Genomic DNA, 27864 nt, shown 5'->3' with positions numbered 1-27864 from the left:
TAAAATTTTTAATTTAAAAATAATTACATTTTTTTAATACCCACATAGAGAAATTTCTCATTTTACTAAAATAAAATTAACTATTTTGGGATTAGTGAGTGTGATTAGCAGTATTTATCCACCAGGCGTGCATTTTAAAAAAAAATCCTGTTACAAATCTTCCAATAAGGTGTAGATTTTCAAACGTTTTACAGTGGACCCAACGGCATAAATATCGACAGGGCTGTCAGTGCACTGAGAGAGGAGGGGTAGGGGGTCCAAATGAGGCTGAATCTTGCAGTTTTTTGGTCAAGTCAGAATTGTATCACTTGATTTGGAGGGATTTCCAACACCAGGTTGTAATGCATTTCTCACTATTAACTGGTACAGGTGTAAACGTGGAGTGAGTTATCGAGATGGACCTCACTAGAAACCTATCCAATTTTGTGACAAACATATCGCTCATCACTCAGAGCCCTGTAAGCTTCTGCTCACTGTGTTTGCTCTCGCTGATAAAGGAAGCATTAAGAACACTGTGTTTAACTGTGTACGTGTTGACTCTAGCTGCTGTTGTCAGTTGTGATGGACTATTGATGGTGAACCCCAATGGTTTCAATGTTCTTACATCTGCAAGATCTGGGCACATGAAACTACTGCTCACCTTTCAGGCAGTACATTCTGAGTTACAACAGCAAACTGTAACAAAGGCACAAGTTAATTTCATGGATATACTTGGATAATTAGTAGCAGGGTCATAGATATCACAGAGTTATGGAGATGTACAGCACAGAAACAACCTTTGGTTCAACTCGTCCATGCCAACCAGATATCCTAAACTAATCTAATCTTATTTGCCAGCAGTTGACTCATATCCCTCCAAACCCTTCCTATTCATATACCCATCCAGACGCCTTTTAAATGTTGCAATTGTACCAGCCTCTACCACTTCCTCTGAAAGCTCATTCCATACACATACCACCCTCTGCATGAAAATGTTGCCCCTTTTTGTCCCTTTTATATTGTTCCTCTCTCACCCTAAACCTATGCCCTCTAGTTCTGGACTCCTTCAACTTAGGAGGAGTCTATTTCCCCTATCAATGCCCCTTGTGATTTTAGAAACCTCTATAAGGTTACCTCTCAGCTTCCGATGCTCCAGGGAAAACAGTTCCAGCCTATTCAGTCTCTCCCTATAGCTCAAACCCTCCAAACCTGGAAACATTCTTGTAAAACTTTTCTGATCCCTTTCATGTTTCACAACATCCTTTCCATAGGAGGGAGACCAGAATTACCCATAATATTCCAAAAGTGGCCTAACCAATGTCCTGTACAGCCACAATATGACCTCCCAAGTTCTACACTCAGTGCAATGACCAATAAAGGAAAGAGTACCAAACACCCCCTTCATTATCCTACCTACTTATGACTCCCAGAATGGGCACCAGTAGACCATTCAGCCCTTTTGAGTCCATTCTGTTTTTTATGGTTGGAGGCCGAGGGGTGACCTTATAGAGGTTTATAAAGTCATGAGGAACATAGATAGAGTGAATGGCTAAGGACTTTTCCCTTGGTTAGGAGAGTCCAAATGTAAAGGAAATAAGATTTAAGGTGAGAGGAGAAAGATTAAAAAAGGCACCTGAGGGCAACTTTTTCACACAGAGGGTGGTACGTGTATGGAATGAGCTGCCAGAGGAAGTGATAGAGACTGGTAAGATTACAACATTTAAAAGGCACCTGGATAGGTATATGAATAGGAAGGGTTAGAGTGATGTGAGCCAAAAACTGGTAAATAGGACTAGGTCAGATTGGGATATCTGTTCTTTCTGGATGTGTTGAACTGAAGGGTCTGTTTCCGTGCTGTATGATCCTGTTTGTATTTTGACCTTGTTTTCCTGCTTTCCCTTCTGAAATATCCATCCTTAAAATCTCTCAATCGTAGCTGTGAAAATTCAAGTTGCCCTTGAATTTTGAGAACAAGTATTCTACATTCCCATTATCGTTTGTGAAGTACTTGCTGATTTTGCTCTGAGCTTTTATTTTAAGAAGGTGCCTTTTTGTTCTGGGTTTTACTGTCAGAGGAAATAATTTCTCTGTAGCGGCTTCCATCAAATCTTTTAATCATTTTAAACACCTTGATATGATCATCCTTAACATTCTAAGCTCAAGGGAGTGCAAGTATTATTTATGTAACTTCTCCTCATAATTTAATCCTTTGTCAATTTGCTGAATCTGTGGTAAACCTCCTTTGAGATTAATTTCATCTTCTTGAGGCACCCAGAACTGAACACATTGACTTTAGCTGGAGCTGGACTCTTGAAACATCCGTTTCTCTTTGGTACATTCCAATTCCCTTGAGATAGTGGTCAGCATTCCATAAACCATATTCATTAAAGTAAAACAAAGAGTTAAACACATTGATCTCTTATAAATGCCTGACCAGGAAAAAAAAGAGAAACTGCAGAGCTGTGGGGAAAGAGCGAGGATGACCTGTTGGATAGGTATTACAAAGAATTGGCACAGCACAGTGGGTAGAATAGCCCCTTTCAGTGTTGCGTGATTCTCTATTATCTGCCATTCCAAATTAACACATTTCTGTGGACATTCTGAAACTGAAAGTGATGAGGGCAAAATATTCAAGTTTTCAAAGAGGAGTTAGATATAGTTGTTCAGATTAAAGGGATCAAGGGTATGGGGTGAAAGCAAGAACAGGGATGGAGTTGGATAATCAGCCCCTGATCATATTGAAGGACAGGCTGCTCTTGGTCCTTATTGTTTATGTTGCTATGAAAGAAAATGAGTACTTGAATTTATAGGGCACCTTTGTTCTATATCACTTCAATGACCTTTTCAAGATAATTGCATATAAAATATCTTGTTCATTCTTATGTGTTTGCCAAATGCTCAGCTGTAAATCCATCCCAGTCTCCCACTTCTTTGACTGAACTAAAGGCAACAGGAAATCCTGGATTGGGTTTAGCAGGACTCTAAAGGCAAGTCCTCCACCGATTCTGTGTCCCATCAGAAGTGAATTATTTTCCCTCTCTTGGCGACAGTTTCCTGGCAGGAAGTTAAACCGAATGTTGAGAAGGTTCCTGTGGAGTCCATCAAACCTGGACATTCAGAGCAGCTGCAGTGACTGCTGGATGTGGACATTATCTTGACAATTACTGATGAGCGATAATGTGGCTGAAAATCATTCACCTTCTTCAAGGCTGAAAGCTGCCCTTTCCTGCTGCAGCCATTACACCTTCTGGACATATAAAAGCACAAAGGGATATAAATATACAGACATACGTATACAGACTTGTATATTTACATGATCATGTACATAGATGCACAAAAACAGACACATTCTTACACACTCATATGTACCATTACACAAAAGCACACACAGACATACACACACATTAAAGCAAACAGCAAACCACAAATATAAGTAAACCAACACACAGACACAGATAGATAGTCACACATACACAGACCCTCAGGCATAAACAGGGTGGGGAAATTCAACACAGACACACACAGATGCAATGGTACAGAAATTAGACAGACTTTCAGGCACAAAGACACACATACTGACCCTCAGGCACACATAGATACAGGCAGACAGCTCAAAGACACAGACAGACTCTTCCAGCACGCTGACAGAGACCCAGACAGACACAGGTACAAATACTCACAAGCACAGACACACAGAGACAGATAATCCAGGGGAAAGGCATAAAATGGCAGTAAAATGCAAAGCCGCTGTCTTTTTTTGAGATTTAATGTATTCTCCACAGTCTGTCCTCCAGGCGAGTCGCTCCACGCCCCAGTTCCTAGCCCAGGCACAGATTGGTGGATTAAGACGTCAGATGTGAGTTCAATCCCACCTCTCGCTTTGTACCTCACTCCCACTCCCACCCTCAAACAATCCTTGAGCTCTCAGTGAATTAGAGTGTGAGAGGTAGCTGCTGGACCAGGACCGTGTCTGTGTCTGTGTGTGAGAGAGATTCCAACCAGCTCAAGAGATGTCATTATTGAGTGTGAGGAGTACTGACAGTGGGAGACAGTGAACACAGCTTGCTGAGAAAGGTATTGTGTTGCAAGGGAGAGACAGAAGGGGAACACCAAGAGGAGAAAGGAGACAGAGAGAGAGAGAGGGAGAGAGTCAGCTCTTTGTGAACGCCAACTCGGAGTGAAGGGCTGAGGTTTCCTGATAGCGCCGGGACCCTCCAAAGCTGCCAAGACGCCGCGTGCAATACTGCGAGTGAAAAATGTGCCTCCGAGAGCGGCCAAGGCAGCGCCGAGCTCCGAGCTGGCCCCAAGCGCCTTCCCCATCGAGAGATCACAGAGCAGGATCAGCCTGTCCGCTTCCTTCGAAGCCCTGGCCATCTACTTCCCGTGTATGAACTCCTTCGATGAGGAAGACACCGGTAAGTGAAGGCTCCCTGACCGTCCCTTGGCGCAGGGGAGGGCTGGCTTAGGGCTCGGACTGAACTTGCCCAAGGAGAGGGGAGAGCTGCTGGTGGTCCCAGGGGGTGGGAGATGCCGGATGGACAGAATGAGAAAGGGAAAGAGAGACAGACAGAGAGGGAGAGAGACAGAGAGAGACGGAGTCTGTGCTAACGATAAACAGAAAGATAGAGTAAGTCTATTCTTGAATGTTGAAGGTAAAGGCAGAATGAGACAGTGAGAGGGACCATGAAAATAATAAGGAGAAAGAGTGGTAGAGTCACTGGAAATGATAGGGAGGAATGAAACTTGCAACTAAATATATTGGTAAATCCACAATCCTATCTGAGTTCATCTGAGAAAGTGCGTTGATTTATTCTGAAGGTATGTAATTGTCTGATAATATGTTTTTGCCCGAGTAGCTTTCTCTCTCTCTCTCTCTTACCTGTCCTGAAAATCCCACACAATAGGCAGAAAGAATGTGGAGCAGACGATCTAGATTTTAATTGGAAGATGAAGAGGGTGAGAAAGAGACAAAGAACCGCTAGAACGAAAGCAGTAGAAATGGTCAGGCAGCGAGTCTCAGTGAAACAGGGAGAGGTCCAAGAAAACACGAGCAACGATATGTGAGAGAAACAGAAGGTGACAACAGTCCGAGAGAAAGGTGTGTGAAGAAGGTTAAAAAGGCCCTGCAGATCTGGCCAGCTGATACTGTCTGAGTACTGGGCACGGTCAGATGTGAAGTTTGGAGTGGTTCTGGATTTGGGGTTGTACTTTAGAAATCCAAAATCACTGGTTGTCGATGAAGGTTAATTCGATGTAAGGTTTGAAGTGAACTTTGCGATTGTATTTGTCAGCACTGTAAGACTGAGCTGTGTGCATTGGGGCATCTCTCTTTGTAGTGCTACTGTCGCTCACCCTAGTGCTCCCACACCACCTGGTTCTCCCAGACCAGCGGAATGACCCAGCTCCTGTCTCACAGCGGAACAGGAGCAGACAGGAGGGACCAGCCAGCTCTGGTTTCTGGACACAGATGCTGTTACACTTGCTGAGTTTCCTTGAATGTTTCTGTCAATAGGTCAGACGATCAGCATCCATTGTTTTCGGTGGGAGTTGCCTTATTCTATGATTTATAGATTAATAATCACTAAGAGAAAGCATTTCAGCTTTCCCCCTGCGGACAGCCCTGTTCACTTTGTCCTGTCACCTCCCTGCAAGTGTCTGTTATTGTTTGGTGTCACTCCACCTTTTCACTGAACAGTCTCTATGGTGCTGTGGTACTGTCCCCACATTTGGACCAGGAGGCCAGGGTTCAAGTCCTATTGCTCCAATGGTGTGTCATAACCACCCTGAATGGGTTGAAGAGGACAACATCGACCGTCTCAATGTCCTCTTGTTTTCATTGGTTGATTCTACACAAAGTAACTCATTGGATGTGACTATGGTTAGTCAGAGATCACATCATTTCATTGAACAATTGCTTTACAGTTAATTCTCATCATCCAGATCTTCACTCGTGTGAACTAGAGACCACTCAACACACTCACATGCTCACTGCATCATGGTTGACCCAGTGGATACCAGTCCATCAATGCCTAGTCTTTAACATTCACATCCTAATTTACAAATCATGCTGTGGTTTTACTCCTGGTCTCTGAGCCTTCTGGATTTTAATGCCCTTTCTGTACCAACCAACTCTCCTCTTTTCAAAAGCTCCTTAGTGAAACATAGAAAATAGGAGGAGGCCATTCGGCCTTTCCAGCTTGTACCACCATTCAATACAATCATGGCTGATCATGCAATCTTTGTATCCCATTCCTGCTTTCTCCTCATTCTCTTGGATCCCTTTAGCTGCAAGGGCCATTCCAGCTCCCTCTTGAATGTATCTAATGAACAGCTTCCTGTGGGAGAGAATTCCACAGGTTCACAACTCTCTGAGTGAAGAAATTCTTCCTCATCTCAGTCCTGACTGGCTTACCCCTTATTCTTAGACTGTGACCCCTAGTTATGGACTTCCCCAACATCAGGAACATTCTTCGCGCATCTAGCCTCTCCAGTCCCAATGGGATTTTATATGTTTCTGTTAGATCCTTCCTCGTTCTTCTCAGTTCCAGCGAGGACAAGCCCAGTTGATCCAGTTTTGCTTCATATGTATAAAGTGTCTCTTTGACCAAGCGTTAAGTCACCTATCCAATCTCCTCTTATGTGACTCAGTGTCAAGCATTTTGTTCAGTGCTCATTATTATGAAGTATCTTGCAGCTTTATACTGAAGCGCCATATAAATGTAACTTGTTGGTGAACATATAACACCTAAGTTTTGTGGAATGGGCAGAGGAGCAATGTGACTTTCTGCCTCTTTCCAGATCCTCATTCTGATTGGGGCACTAGGTGCTGGTCACTGGGAGGGTGGCAGCAAAATGTGACACATGGAAACTTCCTACTGAACCTTTCATTTGTTGCAGACCATGCCCAAGTGGGAAATTTCTGCTGTTACTGGAAATTTTAACAAAGTTCCACAAATTTTATAGGGCAATATCAGGAGAGCAGCATTTACAAAAGAAGCAGTAACCTAAAACCTCTCTCCTTACTGGAATTAGGTTTTACTTTATAATGTGAGCAGCTTTGAGAGGGAGTAGGCATTAATTATTTCCTCTAGATGGAGGGTTGGTGACAGGTGATTATCAATTGACAGTATGTAAAGACAGGAAAGGGGAGGCATCTTGAGCAGGGTTTTTGGAGGATGGGATGTCTAGCCACAGGGAGTCCTTGATGCTGAGATTATAACGGAACATACAAATAAAGCAAGGGAAGATTCAGGGCCATTGAAAAGATGGGAGCACTGGGGATGGATGCACTAGCAAGGAGCTGGCATAGACACCTAGGACTGAACGATCTCCATTGCACATCTGGAGATCTGTGAAACTGGCTTAATACAAGATGAAAGAATTGCATTTACATGATCGTCTCTGAGTACTTTACAACCAGAGAAGTATTTCTGAAGTGGATTCATAACACTGCAGCTGATGTGTGCACAGCAAGTTCCCGCAGACAGCAATGTGCCATAATGACTACAAAATCCATCTCAATCAATCTTAGTTCAGAGGGAAACAGTTGCTAGGACCTCAAGACAGAACCCTCTTGGTCTTCACTTGCTCTTGCAGCTGCAGGATGTTTGACAGTAACCTGAGAGAACAGATAGCACTCCCAGTTTGATGCCTCAGCTGAAAAGTGGTGCTCGATAAGTATTGGCAATGTAGGTGGAAGTTACTTATTTCTGCTAAGCAGGTAAGTACCAATTTCCCAATGCAACAGGAGTCTGTGGAAGGACTCATCATTGAATCAATGATATATCTCAAAAAATCTGTTTCTAAAAAAAACTGCTCCATTTAGAAAAATATTATTTGACAGCACTCACACTACCTTACTTCAAGGGGATCTGTATTAGATTATAGGTCTGTACATAATTCAATAAAACTCTCCATGGGTGAGTCATGTCCTTCATTACTGCAATGAGCACTTATACTTATGGAATCACAGAATCAGACAAAAGGAGGCCATTTGGTCCATCAACTTGTGTCGACTTGATCGTGCGGTCTGTTTACTATCATACCTCAGGTCTTCCCAGCAAATGAGTCCTGAGTAAGTACATGGACTCTTCATCTGGAATCAACCTCCAAGTAATGTGTTGCAGCCTGTAATCACTCTGTGCACAAAGGAATGTCTCCTCAATTCCCCCTCATTCTTTTGATTGTTATTTCAAATCTATGACCACCAGTTTCCAGCTCCAGTGTTATAGAGGAAGCGATGGTTTAAGGGAAGGCACTGCAGACATCCTAATAGAAGAAGGACTTGAAGCATCTCCGGAATCACGGAAGTTTACTGGGTGGACTGTGCCATGTTTTTGCTGCTAGCTACTTGTCCAGAAAAAAAAGTCCTGCCCTGAATGGGTGGGGAATGAGGAACCCAGGGGAATAGCAGCACTTCAGGGGCTGCCATTTATATTTATGTTTCTGAATCAGAAACATGGTCTCATCATTTATAACATGGTCACATCTGACGTTGTGGTTGGCCTGCTCAGTTGGCAGGACGGCTGGTTTGTGATGCAGAGTGAGAACGACAGTGTGGGTTCAATTCCCACACCAGCTGAGGTGACCATGAAGGACTCTCCATCTCAATCTCTTCCCTTTGCCTGAGGCACGGTGACCCTCAGGTTAAACCATCACTAGTTGTCCCTGTCTGGTGAGAGTGCAGCTCCATGGTCTGGTAACACTATGATGACTTTACCTTTATTTTTAATGTTGAAGAGCTGAAACTCCCTCGAGGAAGCTGATCAGGTCACAATGTTCCCAATCCCCACTGTTACTGTTTATTTGTCTATTTGTTTGGTGTTTAATGATGTGGACTGTGAGCTGCTCACTATGATTGATTAGTTAAACATGGTGTGGTCACTTCCATAAGGAAACTAAACAGTAGGCAAGCAGCTGCAAGCATGAATGCAGACATGTTAAACAAAGAATAGAATTCCTATTACAACATAAAAACATGGTGTATTATCTCTGTATGTAGAGTCATACAACACAGAAACAGACCCTTTGGTCTAACCAGTCCATGATGACCATGTTCCCAAACTAAACTAGCCCCACCTGCCTGCGTTTGGTCATATCTGTCCAAATATTTCTTATGCATGTACTTATCCACCACTTTCTCTGGATTTAGATTACTTACACTGTGGAAACAGGCCCTCTGGGCCCCTCTGAAGAGCAACCCACCCATGCCCATACAATTACCCCTTCACATAACACTATGGGCAATTTAGCATGGCCAATTCACCTAACCTGCACCCAGAGGAAACCCATGCAGACACGGGGAGAATGTGCAAACTCCACACAGACAGTTGCCTGAGGCGGGAATTGAACAGTGCTAACCACTGTGCCACCGTGCCATCCAATGTTCTGGATGTTCATTCCAGACACAAACCACTCCTGTTTAGAATAAATTCCTCTTGTGTCATTTTAAAAATATTTCTCCTTTCACTTTAAAAATGTGCCCCCTATTCATGAAATCCCACACATGGAGAAAAGACAACTGCCACTCACCTTATCTATTTGCCTCATGATTTCATAGGCGTCTGTGAGGTCACCTCTCAACCTCCTATGCTCCAGTGAGAAAAGTCCCAGCCTCTCCCTATAACTCAAACCCTCTGAGGTGTAAGTCACAGATATATGTATTGTGCTGAAGTGGAAAATTAATGAGGGACCTACTTAAGTAAAAACCAGTACTAAAATGAGGACAGCACTGTGAACTGTCTATTTTGCCTCAAAATTAATACAGAGCATGAACTTGTTCAGTTACTGGTGTCACTCTTTGACATTTAACAAAACTGACACCAATGGGAATCATGGGCCAAACTTTCTGTCACACTTTACACGTGGACCATGGTGTTGGGGGGGGGTCAGTCATTTCAGCTCCAGGAGATCTCTGCAGAATTTCCTCAGGGGAGTGTCCCGGCTCAACCATCTTCAGCTCCTTCATCAATGACCTTCCCTCCATTATAAGGTCAGAAATGGGGATGTTCGCCACTGATTATCCACCATCTACAAGGCACGAGTCAGGAGTATGATGGAATACATCTCACTTGCCTGGATGGGGGCAGCTCCAACAACACTCAAGATGCTCAATACCATCCACGACAAAGCAGCCTCCTTCATTGGTACCACATTTCTACCTTCAACAATTATTTCTTTGTAGGGATAGATGGTATTATTGGCTCATTATGACTGAATTAGTAATCCAAACTCCTAGGCTAATGCCCTGTGAGAGTCTGTTCCAATCCCATTGAGCCAATGGTGGAGTTCTTGAACTAAAAGCTAGTTTTCAGGGATAGTAATTAAATAGTTAAAAATCCATCTGGTTCACTATTATTGGTTCCCTTATAGGAAGGAAATCTACCATCCCTCCCTTGTCTGGCCTACATGTGACTCCAGACCCACAGCGATGTGAATCTTAACTGCCCTCTGAAATGGCCCTAACAGGCCACTCTGTTCAAAGGCAGTTAGAGATGAGCCAGAACATGTCCGCTTTGCCCACATCCCATGATAGAATAAATAAAAAAAACACACATGGTGGAAGCAGTGAGTACCATCAACAAGACACAATGCAAACACTTGCCAAGTTGCTTGGATAGCTCCTTCTAAAGTTGGCACATCTACCATCCAGAAAGACAGGGGATAGCAGATATATCTCAAGCAAGTTTCTCTCCAAATGACACAGCATCGTGTCTTGGAACAATATCGCCATGTTGCTAGGTCAAAATCCTGGAGGCAATGGCCTAGTGGTGTTATCACTGGTCTCAGAGACCCAGGTAATGTGCTGGGGGCTTGGGTCTGAACACTGCCATGGCAGATGATGAAATTTGAATTCAATTAAAAAAAGACTGGAATTAAGAGTTCAATGATGACCATGAATCCATTGTTGGTTCACTAATATCCTTTAGGGAAGGAAACTGCCATCCTTACCTGGTCCGGCCTACATGTGATCCCATACCCACAGCAATGTGGTTAACTCTTAATTGCCCTCAGGGTAATTAGGGCTGGGCAATAAATGCTGGCCTAACCAGTGACACCTTCATCCTGTAAATGAGTAAATATTAAAGTATCCGAGTGTTGCAGTGTGTGGTGTATCATGGGTTTACAGTGAAAGGCATGTGTGTTACAATGGGAGGTGTGGGATATATAAGCATGTTACAGTTTGGAGGGTAGGGTATATCGGAGTTTCAGTAAGAGGTATTGGGTATATCAGAGAATTAGTGAGAGTGTTAGTAAAAGGGGTGTGTTATGTATCAGTGTAAGGGGTGTCATAGAATCTCTTCAGTGTGGAAACAGGCCATTAGGCACAACAAGTATACGCGGACTCTTCAAGAACATCCCACCCTTTAACCTATCCCTGTAAACCTGCATTTCCCAAAGCCAATTCACTTAACTTACACATCCCTGGACACTATGGACAACATAGGCCAATCGACCCTAACCTACACATCTTCGGACTGTGGGAGGAAACCAGAACACCCAGAGGAAACCCACGCAGACACTGGGAGAATGTACAAATCCACACAGACAGTTGTCTGAGGCTAGAATTGGGAGGTTGGAATCAGAGTGTAACAGTGAGGGGTTTGAGTTGTATCAGTGCTACAATGAAGGTTGTGGGGTAGGTATATCAGGTTGACCCCCTGAGGGGTGTAGGGTACATCAGAGTGATTCCCCAAGAGATGTGAGATGATTTACCCGTGGTTAATGAAGGTGGTCATGGAGAATATACAATCACAAGCCAAGGTATTCAAAACTTCAAAAGAAAATGGTAAAGCCAGAGGTTTGGGATTATCTTGGGCATCATTAGCAGATGACTAAAAAAAGTCTAGATGTACAGAAGTAAATTGGTAATAAATTTAAAAACAAACAACAATAGCTTGTGCATGTATTTAAAAAGAAAACATGTTGGTATACAGAATGTGGTATCCTAGGATTTTGTAATTGGGGAATTGATAACAGGGAAAAGGGAAATGGCAGATACTTCATATCAATATTTTGCACTGGTTTCAACGTGGAATAGTATGAACATCCTGAAGGTAATAAATAAGCAACGTACTAATGGGAGAAACGATCCTGTGACAGTCTCAATCATAAAGGATACAGTCTATGGCAAACTAATGGGACTGAAGGCAGACAAGTGACCAGGACATGATGGCCTGTATCCTGGGATTTCAAAAGAAGTGGCTACAGAGATAGTGGTGACATTGGTCAAAGAAATTGCATCATTCACTGGATTCTGAGAGAGTTCCGGCAGAATGGAAAATCACAGATGTAACACCAGTTTTCAAGAAGGGGAGGAGAGAGAAAGCTGGAAAGTATAGACCAGTTAGCCTAACATCTGATGTTGGGAAAATGCTAGAGTCTATTATTAAGGAAGAAATAGCAGGGCATTTAGAAAGGCTTCATGCAACCAAACCGAGTCAACACAGTTTTGTGAAAGGTTAATCACGTTAGACATTGTTTGGAGTTCTTTGAGAATATAACAAACACAGTTGGTAAAGGGGAACTGGTGGATGTAATGAATTTCCAGAAAGTGTTTGATATAGTACCACAAGTCTTTTGCACAGATGGGGACTCTCAATATATTTGGATAATGCTTAACACAGAATGGAGACAGAATCTGAGCTACTGGATCATTTTCATGTTGGAAAGATCTAACGAGTGGACTGTCACAATGAGGAGCGCTAGGACCTAAAGTTTTTTACCATCTGTGCTAATGACTTGGAGAGGGGAACACTGTGAAGTGTATCCAAATCTGATGATTAAAAAAATAGGGGAAATGGCATGTTGTGATGAGGACATAAAGAATTTGTAAGGGGATACAGTGAGTGGGCAAGAACTTGGCAGATGAAGTTTAATGTAGGAAAACGTGAAGTCATGCACTTTGGTGGAAAGGATCAAGGCAGATTGTTATTTAAATGGAGAGACTCCCAAACGTTCCAGTGCAGAGGGATCTGAGTGTTCTTGCATGAAGCACCAAAGGTTAGCATGCAGGTGCAGCAAGCAATTAGGACAGTAAATGGAACTTTGGCTTTCATTGCAAGCGTGTTAGAATTTAAACATAAGGCAGTCATGTTGATGACGTTGCATCTGGAATACTGTGAACAGTTTTGGTCCCTCAATTTAAGACATGATATACCGGCATTGGAGGCAATTCATGAGCTTTACTAGAGTCATAGAGATGCACTGCATGGAAACAGACCCTTCAGTCCAACATGTATGCCAACCAGATATCCTAATCTAATCTAGTCCCGTTTGCCAGCACTCGACCATATCCCTCTAAACCCTTCCTATTCATATACCCATCCAGATGCCTTTTAAATGCTGTAATTGTATCAGCCTCCACCACTTGCTCTGGCAACTCATTCTATACACGTACCACCCTCTGTGTGAAAAGGTTGCTCCTAAGGTCCCTTTTAGATTTTTCCCCTCTCACCCTAAACCCATGCCCTCTAGTTCTGGACTCCCCCACCCCAGGGAAACCACCTTGTTTATTTATCCTGTTCCATGCCCCTCATGGTTTTATAAACCTCTATAAGGTCACTCCTCACAGCTGATTCCAAAGAAGGGGCTGACTTATTAAGAACAGCTTAGGCTTTTCTTCAATAGAGCTTAAAAAAGGGGTGATCTTAGTAGAACATACAAGATTCTGAGGGGGCTTGACAATGTAGATGTTGAAAAGATGTTTCTGCTAGTTGAGGAACCTTGAAATGCGGGTCAAAGTTACAGAACACCAGGACACCTGTTTAAACCTGAGATGCAAAGAGAGTTCTTCTCTTAGGGCACGGTTCATGCCTGGAATTATCTACCCCCGAGACCGTGGAGACTGGATCACTGAAAGAATTTGAAAGAGGAGGGAGGTAGATTTTTGAAATAACTTGGAGTTGAGGACTATGAGGAGTAGGCATGAAAGAAGAGTTGAGGCCTGGGGCAGATCAGCTAATGATCTTATAGAATGGTGGGACAGGCTTGAGGGGCTGAATGGCCGACTCCTGCTCTACTTTTTAAGTTGTTATATTTTTATGTTTCTGAGTATGACAGTGATGAGTATGGGGTGTGTCAGAGTGCTATAGTTTTGGAGAATGGAGTGTGGGTAGCGGGTGTAGGGTCCAGTGAAGAAAAGATATTGATAGTTCAGCAGAAGTGATTGGAAAATATGGCTCAAATACTGTCCCCTCCACACTTCACACCAGCTCTGATGAAGAGTCATCTAGACTCGAAATGTTACCTTGCTCTCCATGGATGCTGTCTGACCGCTGTGTTCTCTAGCATTTATCAATGAGTGATATGTGTGTGGTATCTGAGTGTTCCCATGTGGGGTATGCCAGAAATTGTTGTAGTGAGATGTGTGAGGTCCATCAGAGGGGTAATGAGGGGTATGGAGTATATCAGAGTGTGTTATATGGGCGGCACGGTGGCACAGTGGTTAGCACTACTGCCTCACAGCACCAGAGACCCGGGTTCAATTCCCGCCTCAGGCGACTGACTGTGTGGAGTTTGCACGTTCTCCCCGTGTCTGCGTGGGTTTCCTCCGGGTGCTCCGGTTTCCTCCCACAGTCACAAAGATGTGCAGGTCAGGTGAATTGGCCATGCTAAATTGCCCGTAGTGTTAGGTAAAGGGGTAAATGTAGGGGTATGAGTGGGTTGCGCTTCGGCGGGTCGGTGTGGACTTGTTGGCCCGAAGGGCCTGTTTCCACACTGTAAGTAATCTAATAGTGATGGATGCGATCTATATCAGTGAATGTGACTATGTGGGGAGTGGGATGATGTTGTTGGATGGTACTCAGAAATACTAATCTCCTTCATGATGACCTCTGTGAAGTTAAAGCAGTTAAGGATGAATATCTAAGTTTAGAAACTCAGTGGGGGGTTTATAGGGCCGGAAGCAATGTAAATCAGTGCAGGGACTAAACAACAAAAGGATGAACCTTTTGGGATTGATGGCTTCTTGTAGTTTCTGACAACGCTTACATCTCTCTCTTTTGCTTTGTCGATCTGTGGTGTGAGTCAGTCCCAGACTGTGCTTTGTACACTGATCTGACAGAAGCTATCACAGAAGTAAAGTCATTGTACTGCGCCAGGCTTGTGAGTATTTGACCTTATCCTGTATAATTTTAAGCTGTTTTCTTTTAATAGCCAAACCTAAATGAGTACTTTACTTCTTCCTTTATCGAGACAGCAAATGTTAGCAAAGTCAAAGTGTAGAGTGGGTGATGGAGACAATGGATGGGCTAGGGATTGATATAAAGATCTGAATGGATATGAGCATAGCACAGGGAAATGATGTTGGATTAGTAGATTAGTTATGATCTCACCGAGTGACAGGGCTCGATCAGAGGCACAATGGCCTCTTTCTACACCAATTTCTTATGCTCTTTTGGTCTTAACCAGGGGACACAGCAACACCTCAATGGAGGTAGACCTAAATAATTGCTTTCTACACTATTAGAGTCTGGGATATGTTTCCTAAAATAAATTCAGTAATAAATTTCCAAAGGGAATTGGATAAGTTCGGAAGGTACATGGGGTAAGAACCAAACTAAAATTGCTGGAAAAGCTCAGCAGTTCTGGCAGCATCTGTGGAGAGAAATCAGTTGATGTTTAGGGTTGAATGAGCTTTCCTCAGAACACTGGACCTGAAAAGTTAACTGATTTCTCACCACAGATGCTGCCAGACCTGCTGTGCTTTTCCAGCAATTTCTGTTTTCCAGTATCTGGAATTCTTTCAGTTTTTAATGGTGTAAGAACAAACTGAATCAAGCAGCACTTCCAGAGAGCTGCCACAGACATTATTGGGCTGAATGGCCTCCTTTTGTGCTGTATCATCTGATGATTCTGAGTCAGTTAAACTGACAGAAAAACGCACACTAACTGCACTTCCCTAGATATGGAAGTCTGCTCAGATTTTTACATCAACCCACACAATATATCAGATAGACACACAATCCTAATTGAGATTCTACCTGAAATATAAGGAGGTAGTAATTGTTTGGATGGCAAACTGTAGTAAAAATCATGAGTGTAACCTTTGAAACATTAAACCTAAAGGAATCTTTGTGAGTGCTTTTACTTGCTGTCATTCAAGAACAATGTAATTCTCTCAATGTTTTCATTCATAATTTCAACTGAAGTCAAAGCAACTGTAGAGAGTGTGTAAGCTCTCTCTGTTTATATAACCAAGAACTTTGAATAAGACATACTGTCTAAGTCCATTTCCAATCAACATTAAAGTGCCACAATGCATGATTGAAATCTTGTCTTTCTCTCTTATCTTGGCTTTAACTTTAACACATCTATAGGTTATAGGCCTCATATTAACTTATGCACTTTACTCATTGCCTTTTTGATTGATTTTTCCATTTATCTAACAGAGGGTTAGTGGTAATGAATTACAGAGAGGCCTGAAATTTAGTTCCTGTGTCAGCAGCATGGATTCCACAAACCTGACCCAGGAACCAGTGGGGGTGGTTGTGTTCTCTAGTATTGAGGCTAATGAACCCTGTGTGAATGCAGAGATTGCTGGGTGAGGTCATGATCTGGGAACAGCCCTACCTGGGTGCACTGGAACTGTGTCTAAGCATTTTTTATTTTTAAAAAATCAATCAAACATAAAACAGTCCTCCAGCCCCTACCCCTCCCATCACCTCATACACTCCCCATGCTTCATCCATACTAACTAACATTCTTCACATCCCTGTATCAGCCCATGCCCTTCCTTGCATCAACTGGTCCTTTAAGGTCCTTTAAAATCTTAGAACCAACCCGTGCCAAGCCATGTCCTTCACCCACTATCCTTTGGCCTCATGCATGGATCAAATGAAATTCTTCATTCACTCTTAATTTGTTCACTATTTCATAATAAAACACTTTCAGTGATAAAAACACATGCATCACATTTAAATGCCTTTAATTCTTTATAAAAGTAAGTTGGAATTCATAGTCTGTCTTAAAAGAATCTGTCAATTAAACTACCAGCTAGCAGTCGTCCCACTGTGATAATGGAAGGCTGTGGTATCAGTCATAGAGCACTAATCTAGTAATAATAGCCCTCATGTTGAAGTCAATAGACTGAGTGAAATTATGAGAAGCTTTCTTTAACAATCCAAATAGTTTTTTTGCAAATAGTTAAAGGACAACAGTTTTAAATACCTTGTCAGCTTGACAGTTTCTTTTGACAATTCCTTTTACTGTTCCGTTGAGATTGGGTTCAAACATTTCTTACGCACATACATTCATACTTTTGACAGTTCTAAAAGGACAGCTTACACTGCTAAAGGACTCTTTGCCTCTTCCAAAGGTGTCCAGAGGGGTACCCTACCCCCTTCAAAGGACTTTGCAAAGTTTACGTTTATTTCTGCCAGTTCTAATCTGGCCCAACTCTTGTCTATAAAAATATCGATTAGATTATGGGTAACTGCCTGATGAGTTGTGCAATTTGGAATCTGTTCCCTTTCCTGAAAGAATTGTGGGTGCCAGTTTCATGGGAAAGACTTTTCAGGTTTTGGCCTCTGCTGTTGTGTAAATTCAGACTTCTACACTGTCCCCTTCAAACAATCCTAGGACAAGGCCAGTACAAAGTTAGATACAGAGTAAAGCTACCTCTACACTGTCTCCATCAAACACTCCTAGGTATATGCAGCATGGAGTTAGATACAGAGAAAAGCTCCCTGTACACTATTAACTTCAAACACTCCTAATACAGGTACAGCACAGGGTTAGATGCAGAGTAAAGGTCCCTCTACACTGTCCCCATGAAACACACCCAAGACAGGGTACAGCTCAACATTCGATACAGAATAAAGCTCTCTCTACATTGTCTCAAAATATGTCTGATAGTCCTCAGATGAATGTTTGTATTGCTTAACAATTCCATTCTCAATTGATGCTTCTTGTAGTGTCTTGTAGCCTTTGGCCAGTGTGGGTTTGACAATCCAGTTTACAGTGTTATAATCCTTCGTATTTTGGAGTTGCCCCTATTTTCTCAGTAAGAGCAGGACCTTGAATTAATGTAGCACTTTTAATGGAGTCAAATTTCTTAACGTGTATCACAGGAGTGATTATCAAATACATTTTGACAGCAAGTCACATCAGGAGGTGTTTGAAAGTTGGTTGGAGGAGAGCGTGTCAAGGATTCTTTTAAAGTGAGAGAGAGTGAGGTGTAGGCAGGTAAATGTTAAGATTTGGTTCCAGGTCTTTGAAGACACAGTCACCAATGGTCAACAGATTAAAATTGTCATGGACTAGAGCAGATAACTTAGAGCGTTGCTGGGCTGTAATAAATCACAGAGAGAGGGAGATGTGAGATAATGAAGGAATTTCATGAGCAAAATTAAAATGGAGTCATTGCTGCGCTGAGAGCCAATGCAAATCAGCATGTACAGGCATGATGGGTGGAAGTAACCTGGTGCAAACGATGAGGCAGGCAGGAGAGATTTGGAAGACTGAAACTGATGAAGATTGTAGAGTCAATGGCTGCCGAGGGGAACATTAATGCAGTTGATCCTGGAAGCAACACTGTCTGATGTGTCACTTGTGGTAAAATATTCAGCCTCCTAATCAAACATCTGAAAATCTTTATTCCAACTGTCTCTTTCCATTAATGCAATCTGTCACTGTATATCTTTTCAAAATCCTTTCATAATTTTAGAAACCTCTGTTAGATTCCTCAAAACTCTCAAGAGTAAGTGTTTTGTACAATTTATACTTTCCTGGTATGAATATCAAGATGTTTCAATTTAATCTGCTGAACAAGTTCTGAAAGACAGCAATGAAATAAATGAACAGTTCGTTTGCTTTGAGCGGCAAGAGTTGAGGAATGGATATTGTCTAGGTCACTGAGATAATGTCAGGGCTCCCTCACTGAAAGAGAAATATGATGTTATACAAATATATTTACAAATAAATACCTTTATTGTTTAATGTCTCCTCTGAGTAGAAAGCCATGTTTATTAATTTTTTCTAGGGATGTGGACGCCACTGGCTGGTCCAGCATTTACTGCCCATACCTAATTGCCCCTTGAGAAGGTGGGGGTGAGCTGCCATCTTGATCTGCTGTCGTCTCTGTGCTGTGGGTAGACCCACAATGTCCTGAGGGAAGGAATTCCAGGATTTTGACACAGTGACAGTGAAAAAACAGTGATATATTTCCAAGTCAGGAAGGTGAGTGGCTTGAAGGGGATCTTACAGGGGGTTAGTGTTCCCATGTATCTGCTGCCCTGATTCTCTGAAATATGAAATAATGGAATGGTCCTAGAGAAGGAGGACTTTCAACCCCTCATGTCAGTACTAACTTTCTGGAGGAGCAAATTCTATAGCGCCACACCTCTTTTTCTCCTTTAGTTCTGCACATTTTTCATTCCTTAAAATGGTCCAATTTCAGTTTGAAGGCCACAATTGAATATGTCTTCATGCACTCAGTGCACTCCACATCCTAACAACACACCTCATGAAAAAGGTTTCTCTTCATATCACTGTTATGTCTTTTGCCAATTTTCTTAAATTAGTGCGCCCGTTTCTTCATCCTTCCATCAATGGGAACAGCTTTTCCTTTTTTACCCAGATCTCAGGATCCTGGACACCTCCAGGATCTCAGGATCCTGGACACCTCCATCAATTCTCCTCTCCTGTAAAGACAACAATCCCAGCTTCACTGGCCTTTCTGCGTAAGTGAAGTTCCTCTTCCATGGAAACATTTGTACAATCATAGAATCCCTACAGTGTGGAAACAGGCTATTTGGTCCAACAAGTCATCACCAACCCTCTGAAGAGTATCCCATCCAGATCCATTCCCCTACCCTATTACTTTACATTTCTACTAACTAATGCACCTAACTTACATATCCCTGAACACTATGGGCAATTTAGCATGGCCAATTAACCTAACCTGAACATCTTTAGATTGTGGGAGGAAAGCAGAGCACCCGGAGCTAAAACATCCAGACACAGGAGAATGTGCAAACTCCACATGGACAGTCCCCCAAGGCTGGAATTGAATCCGTGTCCCTGGCATTGTGAGGCAGCAGTGCTAACCACTGAGCCACCATGCCTTCAATTTCTTCCTAAAGTAGGGGGTTCAGAACTGGATAAAAAGTACTGGATTAGTGGTGCTGGAAGAGCACAGCAGTTCAGGCAGCATCCAACGAGCAGTGAAATCGACATTTCGGGCAAAAGCCCTTCATCAGGAATAAAGGCAGTGAGCCTGAAGCATGGAGAGATAAGCTAGAGGAGGGTGGGGGTGGGGAGAGAGTAGCATAGAGTACAGTGGGTGAGTGGGGGAGGAGATGAAGGTGATAGGTCAAGGAGGAGAGGGTGGAGTGGATAGGTGGAAAAGAAGATAGGCAGGTCGGACAAGTCAAGGAGACAGTAACTGAGCTGGAAGTTTGAAACTAGGATGAGGTGGGGGAAGGGGAAATGAGGAAGCTGTTGAGGTCCACATTGATGCCCTGGGGTTGAAGTGTTCCAAGGCGGAAGATGAGGCGTTCTTCCTCCAGGCGTCTGGTGGTGAGGGAGCGGCGGTGAAGGAGGCCCAGGACCTCCATGTCTTCGGCAGAGTGGGAGGGGGAGTTGAAATGTTGGGCCACAGGGCGGTGTGGTTGATTGGTGCGGGTGTCTCGGAGATGTTCCCTAAAGCACTCTGCTAGGAGGCGCCCAGTCTCCCCAATGTAGAGGAGACCACATCGGGAGCAACGGATACAATAAATGATATTGGTGGATGTTCAGGTGAAACTTTGATGGATGTGGAAGGCTCCTTTAGGGCCTTGGATGGAGGTGAGGGAGGAGGTGTGGGCACAGGTTTTACAGTTCCTGCGGTGGCAGAGGAAAGTGCCAGAATGGGAGGGTGGGTCGTAGGGGGGTGTGCACCTGACCAGGTAGTCACGGAGGGAACGGTCTTTGCGGAAGGCGGAAAGGGGTGGGGAAGGAAATATATCCCTGGGGGTGGGGTCTTTTTGGAGGAAATGTCGGTGGATGATTTGGTTGATGTGAAGGTTTGTAGGGTGGAAGGTGAGCACCAGGGGCGTTCTGTCCTTGTTACGGTTGGAGGGGTGGGGTCTGAGGGCGGAGGTGCAGGATATGGACGAGATGCGTTGGAGGGCATCTTTAACCACGTGGGAAGGGAAATTGCGGTCTCTAAAGAAGGAGGCCATCTGGTGTGTCCTATGGTGGAACTGGTCCTCCTGGGAGCAGATACGGTGGAGGCGGAGAAATTGGGAATACGGGATGGCATTTTTGCAAGAGATAGGGTGGGAAGAGGTGTAATCCAGGTAGCTATGGGAGTCAGTGGGTTTGTAAAAAATGTCAGTGTCAAGTCGGTCGTCACTAATGGACATGGAGAGGTCCAGGAAGGGGAGCGAGGTGTCAGAGATAGTCCAGGTAAATTTAAGGTCAGGGTGGAATGTGTTGGTGAAGTTGATGAATTGCTCAACCTCCTTGCGGGAGCACGAGGTGGCGCCAATGCAGTCATCAATGTAGCGGAGGAAGATGTGGGGAGTGGTGCCGGTGTAATTACGGAAGATCAACTGTTGTACATAGCCAACAAAGAGACAGGCATAGCTGGGGCCCATACGGGTGCCCATGGCTACGCCTTTGGTCTGGAGGAAGTGGGAGGATTCAAAGGAGAAATTGTTAAGGGTGAGGACCAGTTCGGCCAAACGAATGAGAGTGTCAGTGGAAGGGTACTGTTGGGGACGTCTGGAGAGGAAAAAACGGAGGGCTTGGAGGCCCTGGTCATGGCAAATGGAGGTGTAGAGGGATTGGATATCCATGGTGAAGATAAGGCGTTGGGGGCCGGGGAAACGGAAGTCTTGGAGGAGGTGGAGGGCGTGGGTGGTGTCTCGAACGTATGTGGGGAGTTCCTGGACTAGGGGGGATAGGACAGTGTCAAGGTAGGTAGAGATGAGTTCAGTGGGGCAGGAGCATGCTGGTTCAGAACTGGATGCAACCTCCAGTCCTGGGCAGTACAGCTACCATATTGGAAGGACTATCAGTTGAACTGCTGGTGTGCGTCTTGTAGATGTTACACACTGCTGCTACTGTGCATTGTAGGTGGAGGGAGTAAATGTTGAAGATGGTGGGTGGAGTCTCAGTCAAGTGGGCTGGATGATGTCAAGCTGGTTGAATACTTTACAGCTACACACATCCAGGAAAGTGTATTCCATCACACTCCTGGCTTGTGTCTTGTTGATGGTGGAGAGATTTCTAGGAACTAGGAGGTGAATTACTCATCACAGAATTCAAAGAATTTGGCACAGTATTGAAGTGGTGAGTCCAGTTCAGTTTCTGGTTAATGGTTGCCACCAGAATGTTGATAATAGGGAATTCAGTGATGGGAATTTTATTGTCTGTCAAGGGATGATGGTTCGATTCCCTCTGGTTGTAGATGATCACTACCTGGTATTTGTATGGTGTGAATATCAGAAAGACAGTGTGAAACATACAATATTGTAGAGCAGTGACAGCCTGCCTTATGTCCTTAAGTTGTGGTCAAGGACTAGAACTTGCACAGTTTAACTCAGCTGTTGGCTAGGCTAACACTGGATCTTAATCTTTCTCTGACGTATTAAGGAATTGAACATCTTGGGCCCCTTCACTGATCTAATTGGACTGCACTTTTTGAACTGTCTTAGTTTTCATTACTTTTCAATTCTTTTGTTTAAACTTTCATTTATAGAGTCAAACATGATGGAAACAGACCCTTCAGTCCAACTTATCCATGCTGAGCAGTCATTCCAATCTAACCTAGTCCTATTTGCCAGTTCTTGGCCCATATCCCTCTAAACCCTTTCAATTCATATACCCATCCAGGTGCCTTTTAAATGCTGTAATTGTACCAGTCTCCACCAGTTCCTCTAACAGCTCTTTCTATACACGCACCACCCTCTGCATGAAAAAAATTGCCCCTTGGGTGCCTTTTAAATCTTTCCCTCTCACCTTAAACCTATGTCCTCTAGTTTTGGACTCCTCACCCTATGTTGCTGGTTTCTGCTTTAAAATATCTTAGGAAGCATTTAGCAACTATTTGATCTTTTGCTTTATTTTCAAAGATGGTGTGTTGCTGGCAATCTTGACATTTGTTGTAATTTCAAATGGCCTCTGTGGAGGTGGTGGTGAGCCTCCTTCCTGAACCACTTTTGTTAAAGCTGCACCCGGGTAGCCATTTCAATAATCAACTGCACTGGCGTGGGGGCAGGAGTCACATAAGAAATCCAGACTGGGTAAGGATGGCAGGCTTCCTTCCTGAAGGACAACAGTCGACGCGATGTGATTGTGTGATAAGCTGACGGCTTCACTTGTCGTGATGTTTTTCATTCCCCATTCTTTTTTAACAAACAAAAGAATGATAAATTCTCAAATTTGCCATGGGAGAGATTTAAACTTACATTTCCTGGATTATCGTTCAGTAGTATAACCTCGTCATTGCTGATGTGCCACTTTGCAGTGTGAATTACTACTGTGAAAGGGCTGTATGTATCTGAGCTTTACCCCAGAAGTTACTGAATTAACATTGATCGTGGTGTGTTTTTAGAAGGTGACTGAGGCCCTGGGGGAATGTCATAGAATTATATTCCACTCCACAGTTATATTCTACTCACACCAGTTGTATGATCTTTTGATCTCTCTGCCTTTGATTTTTCTGCTTATGAATATTGTGCCTGTGTGCTCTTCTCTTCATTTCACTTGACGAAAGGGCAGTGTTTTGAAAGCTTGTCATTTCAAATAAACCTGTTGGACTATAACTGGTGTGGTATGACTTCTGAATTTGTCCACTGCAGTCCTACACCAGCACCTCCACATTATCAACTTATTTTGAGTTCAAAGGTACATGAACAGGCAATGCACCCAAGTGCTGCTCCCATCTTCTTTGTGTCCCTTGCTCTGAATATTCTCCCATTCGTTTCTCCTTCTTGTGTTAATCTAGCTTCTCTTTAAATACATCAGTGCTGATCAGCTACATCAGCTACTCCACAATGATTCCCTGTGGCTGCAGCAAGTCCCACATTCTTTTAATTGAAGACTTCCACTTTTAGGTGTTGCTACAAGACCAAACATCATCTTCTTAAACTCTTATCAAATCCCTTTGTAATCTTAAGGACCAATATCTGGTCATCCCTCAGTTTCCAGATAGTTGGATCCGGACCCCTGATTAAACTTGTGGAATGAGTGTTCTCAACCAGTCTCGGGATTTTACTGGAATCTGCAGGAAGTAGTGTAATCTGCACAAGGCATGATAAACTAAATCCCAAGAAAAAAATCTAGGACTGCTTCACTGCTGCCCTCCCCCGTTTCTTGAATGCTTGTGTTTCCTAACTTTACAGGTACTGGAGATGGTGTTAACAAGGAAGAGTCAGGAGGTCATACAATACAACTTCCCAAAGGCATCCAACTTCTGTTGGCAACGTTAGGTGGAACAGCAAGTAGGATGGGAGCAGAAGTCGCTCTGTATTATTCACTGAAAAGCAACAGCAGGTCAGAAAGCAAACCATCAAAATTTTCACTTCGAAATTCATGCTTCCTGTGATGTGTAAAGAATCACAAGACGGGGAAAGTGAATTATCAGGAAGAGGTGTTTGATCAGACAGCTGCTCCACTGACAGTGGTCTGGAAGTGCCATCTGGAGCATCATGCCTGCTCAGATGCAACCCTCCAGTGGCCAGGGAACCCAGCTGCCAGCCTCCCAGGGGACGAGCCCACATACCCTTAGAGATATTTTTGTCATGCCTGCCAAGGTGATGGCTGATGGGAAAGGAAGGCTTTCAACTGCTCTGCACTGAAACAAAGACACTAAAACAGTTCTCAGACCTGATAGATTATATACTCAGTCTTCCCTGTTAGCTGTGTCACACTCACACCGCTGAGTCAGAACTTTGTTGGACTAGTTCCCATGACCTGAGCACATAATCTTGTCCTGACACTCAGTGTGGGGGCTGAGCAGTTTCAGATACAACACCAAACTAATTCCTTGTTTGCTCTCTCAGGTCAATATGAAAAATTCTTATTTCAGGGAAGATCAGGCTATTCCTCTCTGGTGTACTAATATTTATCTCTGAATCACCAGTACGAAAGAAGATTCTCTTGTCAAAATTGATACTCCCCAAAACTTACTGCTGCTTTAATTCTCCATTGAAAATAGTCCTAATATCATCTTCTGTGTGTTCGTTTCAAGTTTTACCTCGTACTGAGCCTGAGAAGCATCTTGGGATGCTCATTCCTTGGGATCCCTCATTCCTGAGGAGGGGTTCTGCCTGTCGCGCCGATTTTCCTGTTCCTCGGAGGCTGTCTGACCTGCTGTGCTTTTCCAGCACCACTCTAATCTTGACTCTGATCTCCAACATCTGCAGTACCAAGAACCTTGGGATGTTGATTTTTGCCATGTTAAAACTGCTTGATAAATATATAATTTTATTGTTGTTCATTACCTCATTGGTGTTTGTGGGGGTTTGTGATGGATAAATTGCTGCTGTGCTTCCTACATTCCATTGAACTTTCGAAATAATTCCTTGGCTGTAAATTGTACTGAAATATCTTGAGATTGTGAAAGGTGCTATATAAATCCAAGTTGTTTCTTTGCTTCTCCCTTTGTTGTTTCTGAGACTCAGCCTGAAATGTTAACTCTAATTTTTCTGGGAGATAGTGAGGACTGCAGATGCTGGAGAGTCAGAGTCAATATAGCGTGACACTGGAAAAAGCACAGCAGGTCAGACAGCATCCAAGGAGCAGGACAGTTGATGTTTCAGGTAAAAGCCCTGCATCAGGACGGGGGAGGGAGGCTAAGAAATAAATGGGGTGGGTGGGGACTGGGGAAAGGTAGGTGGGATGGCAAAGGGTGGGTGCAGTTAGGAGTTGATTGTGATAGGTCAGTCGGAAGTGTGAACTGGATAAGTGGGAAGGAAGATGGGCACCTCCTGTCTCTTGGTGAGACAGCATTTCAGTGACTGTGATCACAACTCTCTGACCTTTACTGTAGTCATGGAGAGGGATAGGAACAGATGGTATGGGGAAGTATTTAACTGGGGGAGGGGGAATTACAATGCTACTAGGCAGGGACTGTGGAGCATAAATTGGGAACAGATATTCTCAGGGAAATGCACAACAGAAATGTGGAAGTTGCTTTGGGAGCACTTGCTGCGAGTGCTGGGTAGGTTTATGCCAATAAGGCAAGGAAGGAATAGTAGGGTGAAGGAACCTTGGATGATGAGATGTGGAACATCGAGTCAAGAGGAAGAGGGAAGCTTACTTAAGGTTCAAGAAGCAAGGATCAGACAGGGCTCTAGAGGGTTACAAGGAAGGAATTGAAGAATGGACTTAGGAGATCTAGAAGGGGGGCATGAGAAAACATTAGTGGGTAGGATTAAGGCAAACCCTAAGGTGTTGTACACTTGTGAGGAACAAGAGGATGGCCAGAGTGAGGGTAAGGCCGATCAGGGAAAGTGGAGGGAACTTGTGCCTGGAGTCAGAGGGGGGTAGGGGAGGTCCTTAATGAATATTTTGCTTCAGTATTCACTGGTGAGAGGAACCTTGTCATTTGTGAGGACATGCGAGAAACAGGCTAATACACTTGAACAGTTTGATGTTAAGAAGGAGAATGTGCTGGAAATTTTGAAAAACATGAGGGTAGGTAAGTCCCCTAGTCCAGATACGATTTACCCAAGGTTGGTATGGGAAGTGAGGGAAAAGATTGCTACACCTTTGGTGATGATTTTTGTGTCCTCACTTTCTACTGGAGTAGTACCAGGTGATTGGAGGGTGGCAAATGTTATTCCCTTGTTCAAGAAAAGGAATAGGGATAACTGTGGGAATTACATTCCTGTCAGTTCTATGTTGGTGGTGGGCGAATTGTTGGAGAGGATTCTGAGAAACTGGGTTTATTATTATTTGGAATAGCATAGTTTGATTAGAGACAGTAAGCATGGCTTTGTGAGGGGCAGGTCATTGCCTCACAAGCCTTATCAAATTTTTTGAGGATGTGACAAAGCACATTGATGAAGGTAGGGCGGTGGGTGTGGTGTACATGGGTCTTAGCAAGGCAATTGAAAAGGTTCCCCATGGTAGGCTCATTCAGAAAGTAAGGAGGCATAGGATACAGGGAAATTTGGCTGTCTAGATACAGAACTGGCTGGCCCATAGAAAACAGAGGGTGGTGGTAGATGGAAAGTATTCAGCCTGGTGGTGTTCTGCGGAGATCTGATCTAGGACTTCTGCGTTTTGTGATTTTTAAAAAATAAATGACTTGGATGAGGAAGTGGAAGGGTGAGTTAGTAAGTTTGCCGATGACATGAAGGTTGGTGGAGTTGTGGATAGTGTGGAGGGCTGTTGTAGGTTGCAACATGACATTGACAGGATGCAGAGCTGGCCTGAGAAATGGCAGATGGAGTTCAACCTGGAAGAGTGTGAAGTGATTCATTCTGGAAGGTTAAATTTGCATGCAGCCTATAGTGTTAAAGGCAGGATTCTTGGCATTGTGGAGGAACAGAGGGATCTTGGGGTCCACGTCCATTGATCCCTCAAAGTTGCCACCCAAGTTCATAGGGTTGTTAAGAAGGCATATAGTGTGTTGGCTTTCATTAGCAGGGGGACTGAGTTTAAGAGTAGTGAGGTTATGCTGCAGAGACCTGGTTAGACCACACTTGGTATATTGTGTTCAGGTTCTGGTCACCTCATTATAGGAAAGATCTGGAAGCTTTAAAGAGGGCGCAGAGGAGATTTACCAGGATGCTGCCTGGACTGGAGGGGCATGTCTTATGAAGAAAGGTTGACGGAGCTTGGGCTTTTCTCATTGGAGTGAAGAAGGATGAGAGGTGACTTGATAAAGGTGTACGGGATGATGAGAAGGTTAGATAGAGTGGGTAGCCAGAGACTTTTTTCCAGGTC

The 27864-nt window shown here is 43.6% G+C and overlaps 1 protein-coding gene across 1 annotated transcript in view; it reads left to right on the top strand.

Annotated features, from left to right (window-relative positions):
- Positions 1–3888: 3888 nt before the first annotated feature.
- Positions 3889–27864, top strand: part of rims4 (regulating synaptic membrane exocytosis 4) — a 123711-nt gene continuing 99735 nt past the window's right edge. The window contains exon 1 of the mRNA XM_072556151.1: positions 3889–4394. Coding sequence (XP_072412252.1) covers positions 4367–4394 — 28 coding nt within the window. The 5' untranslated portion in view covers positions 3889–4366. The remainder of the gene's footprint in view (positions 4395–27864) is intronic.

Source organism: Chiloscyllium punctatum, chromosome 37, assembly GCF_047496795.1.
Source record: "Chiloscyllium punctatum isolate Juve2018m chromosome 37, sChiPun1.3, whole genome shotgun sequence".
Taxonomy (NCBI): domain Eukaryota; kingdom Metazoa; phylum Chordata; class Chondrichthyes; order Orectolobiformes; family Hemiscylliidae; genus Chiloscyllium; species Chiloscyllium punctatum.
This window is presented reverse-complemented; position numbering and strand designations above follow the sequence as displayed.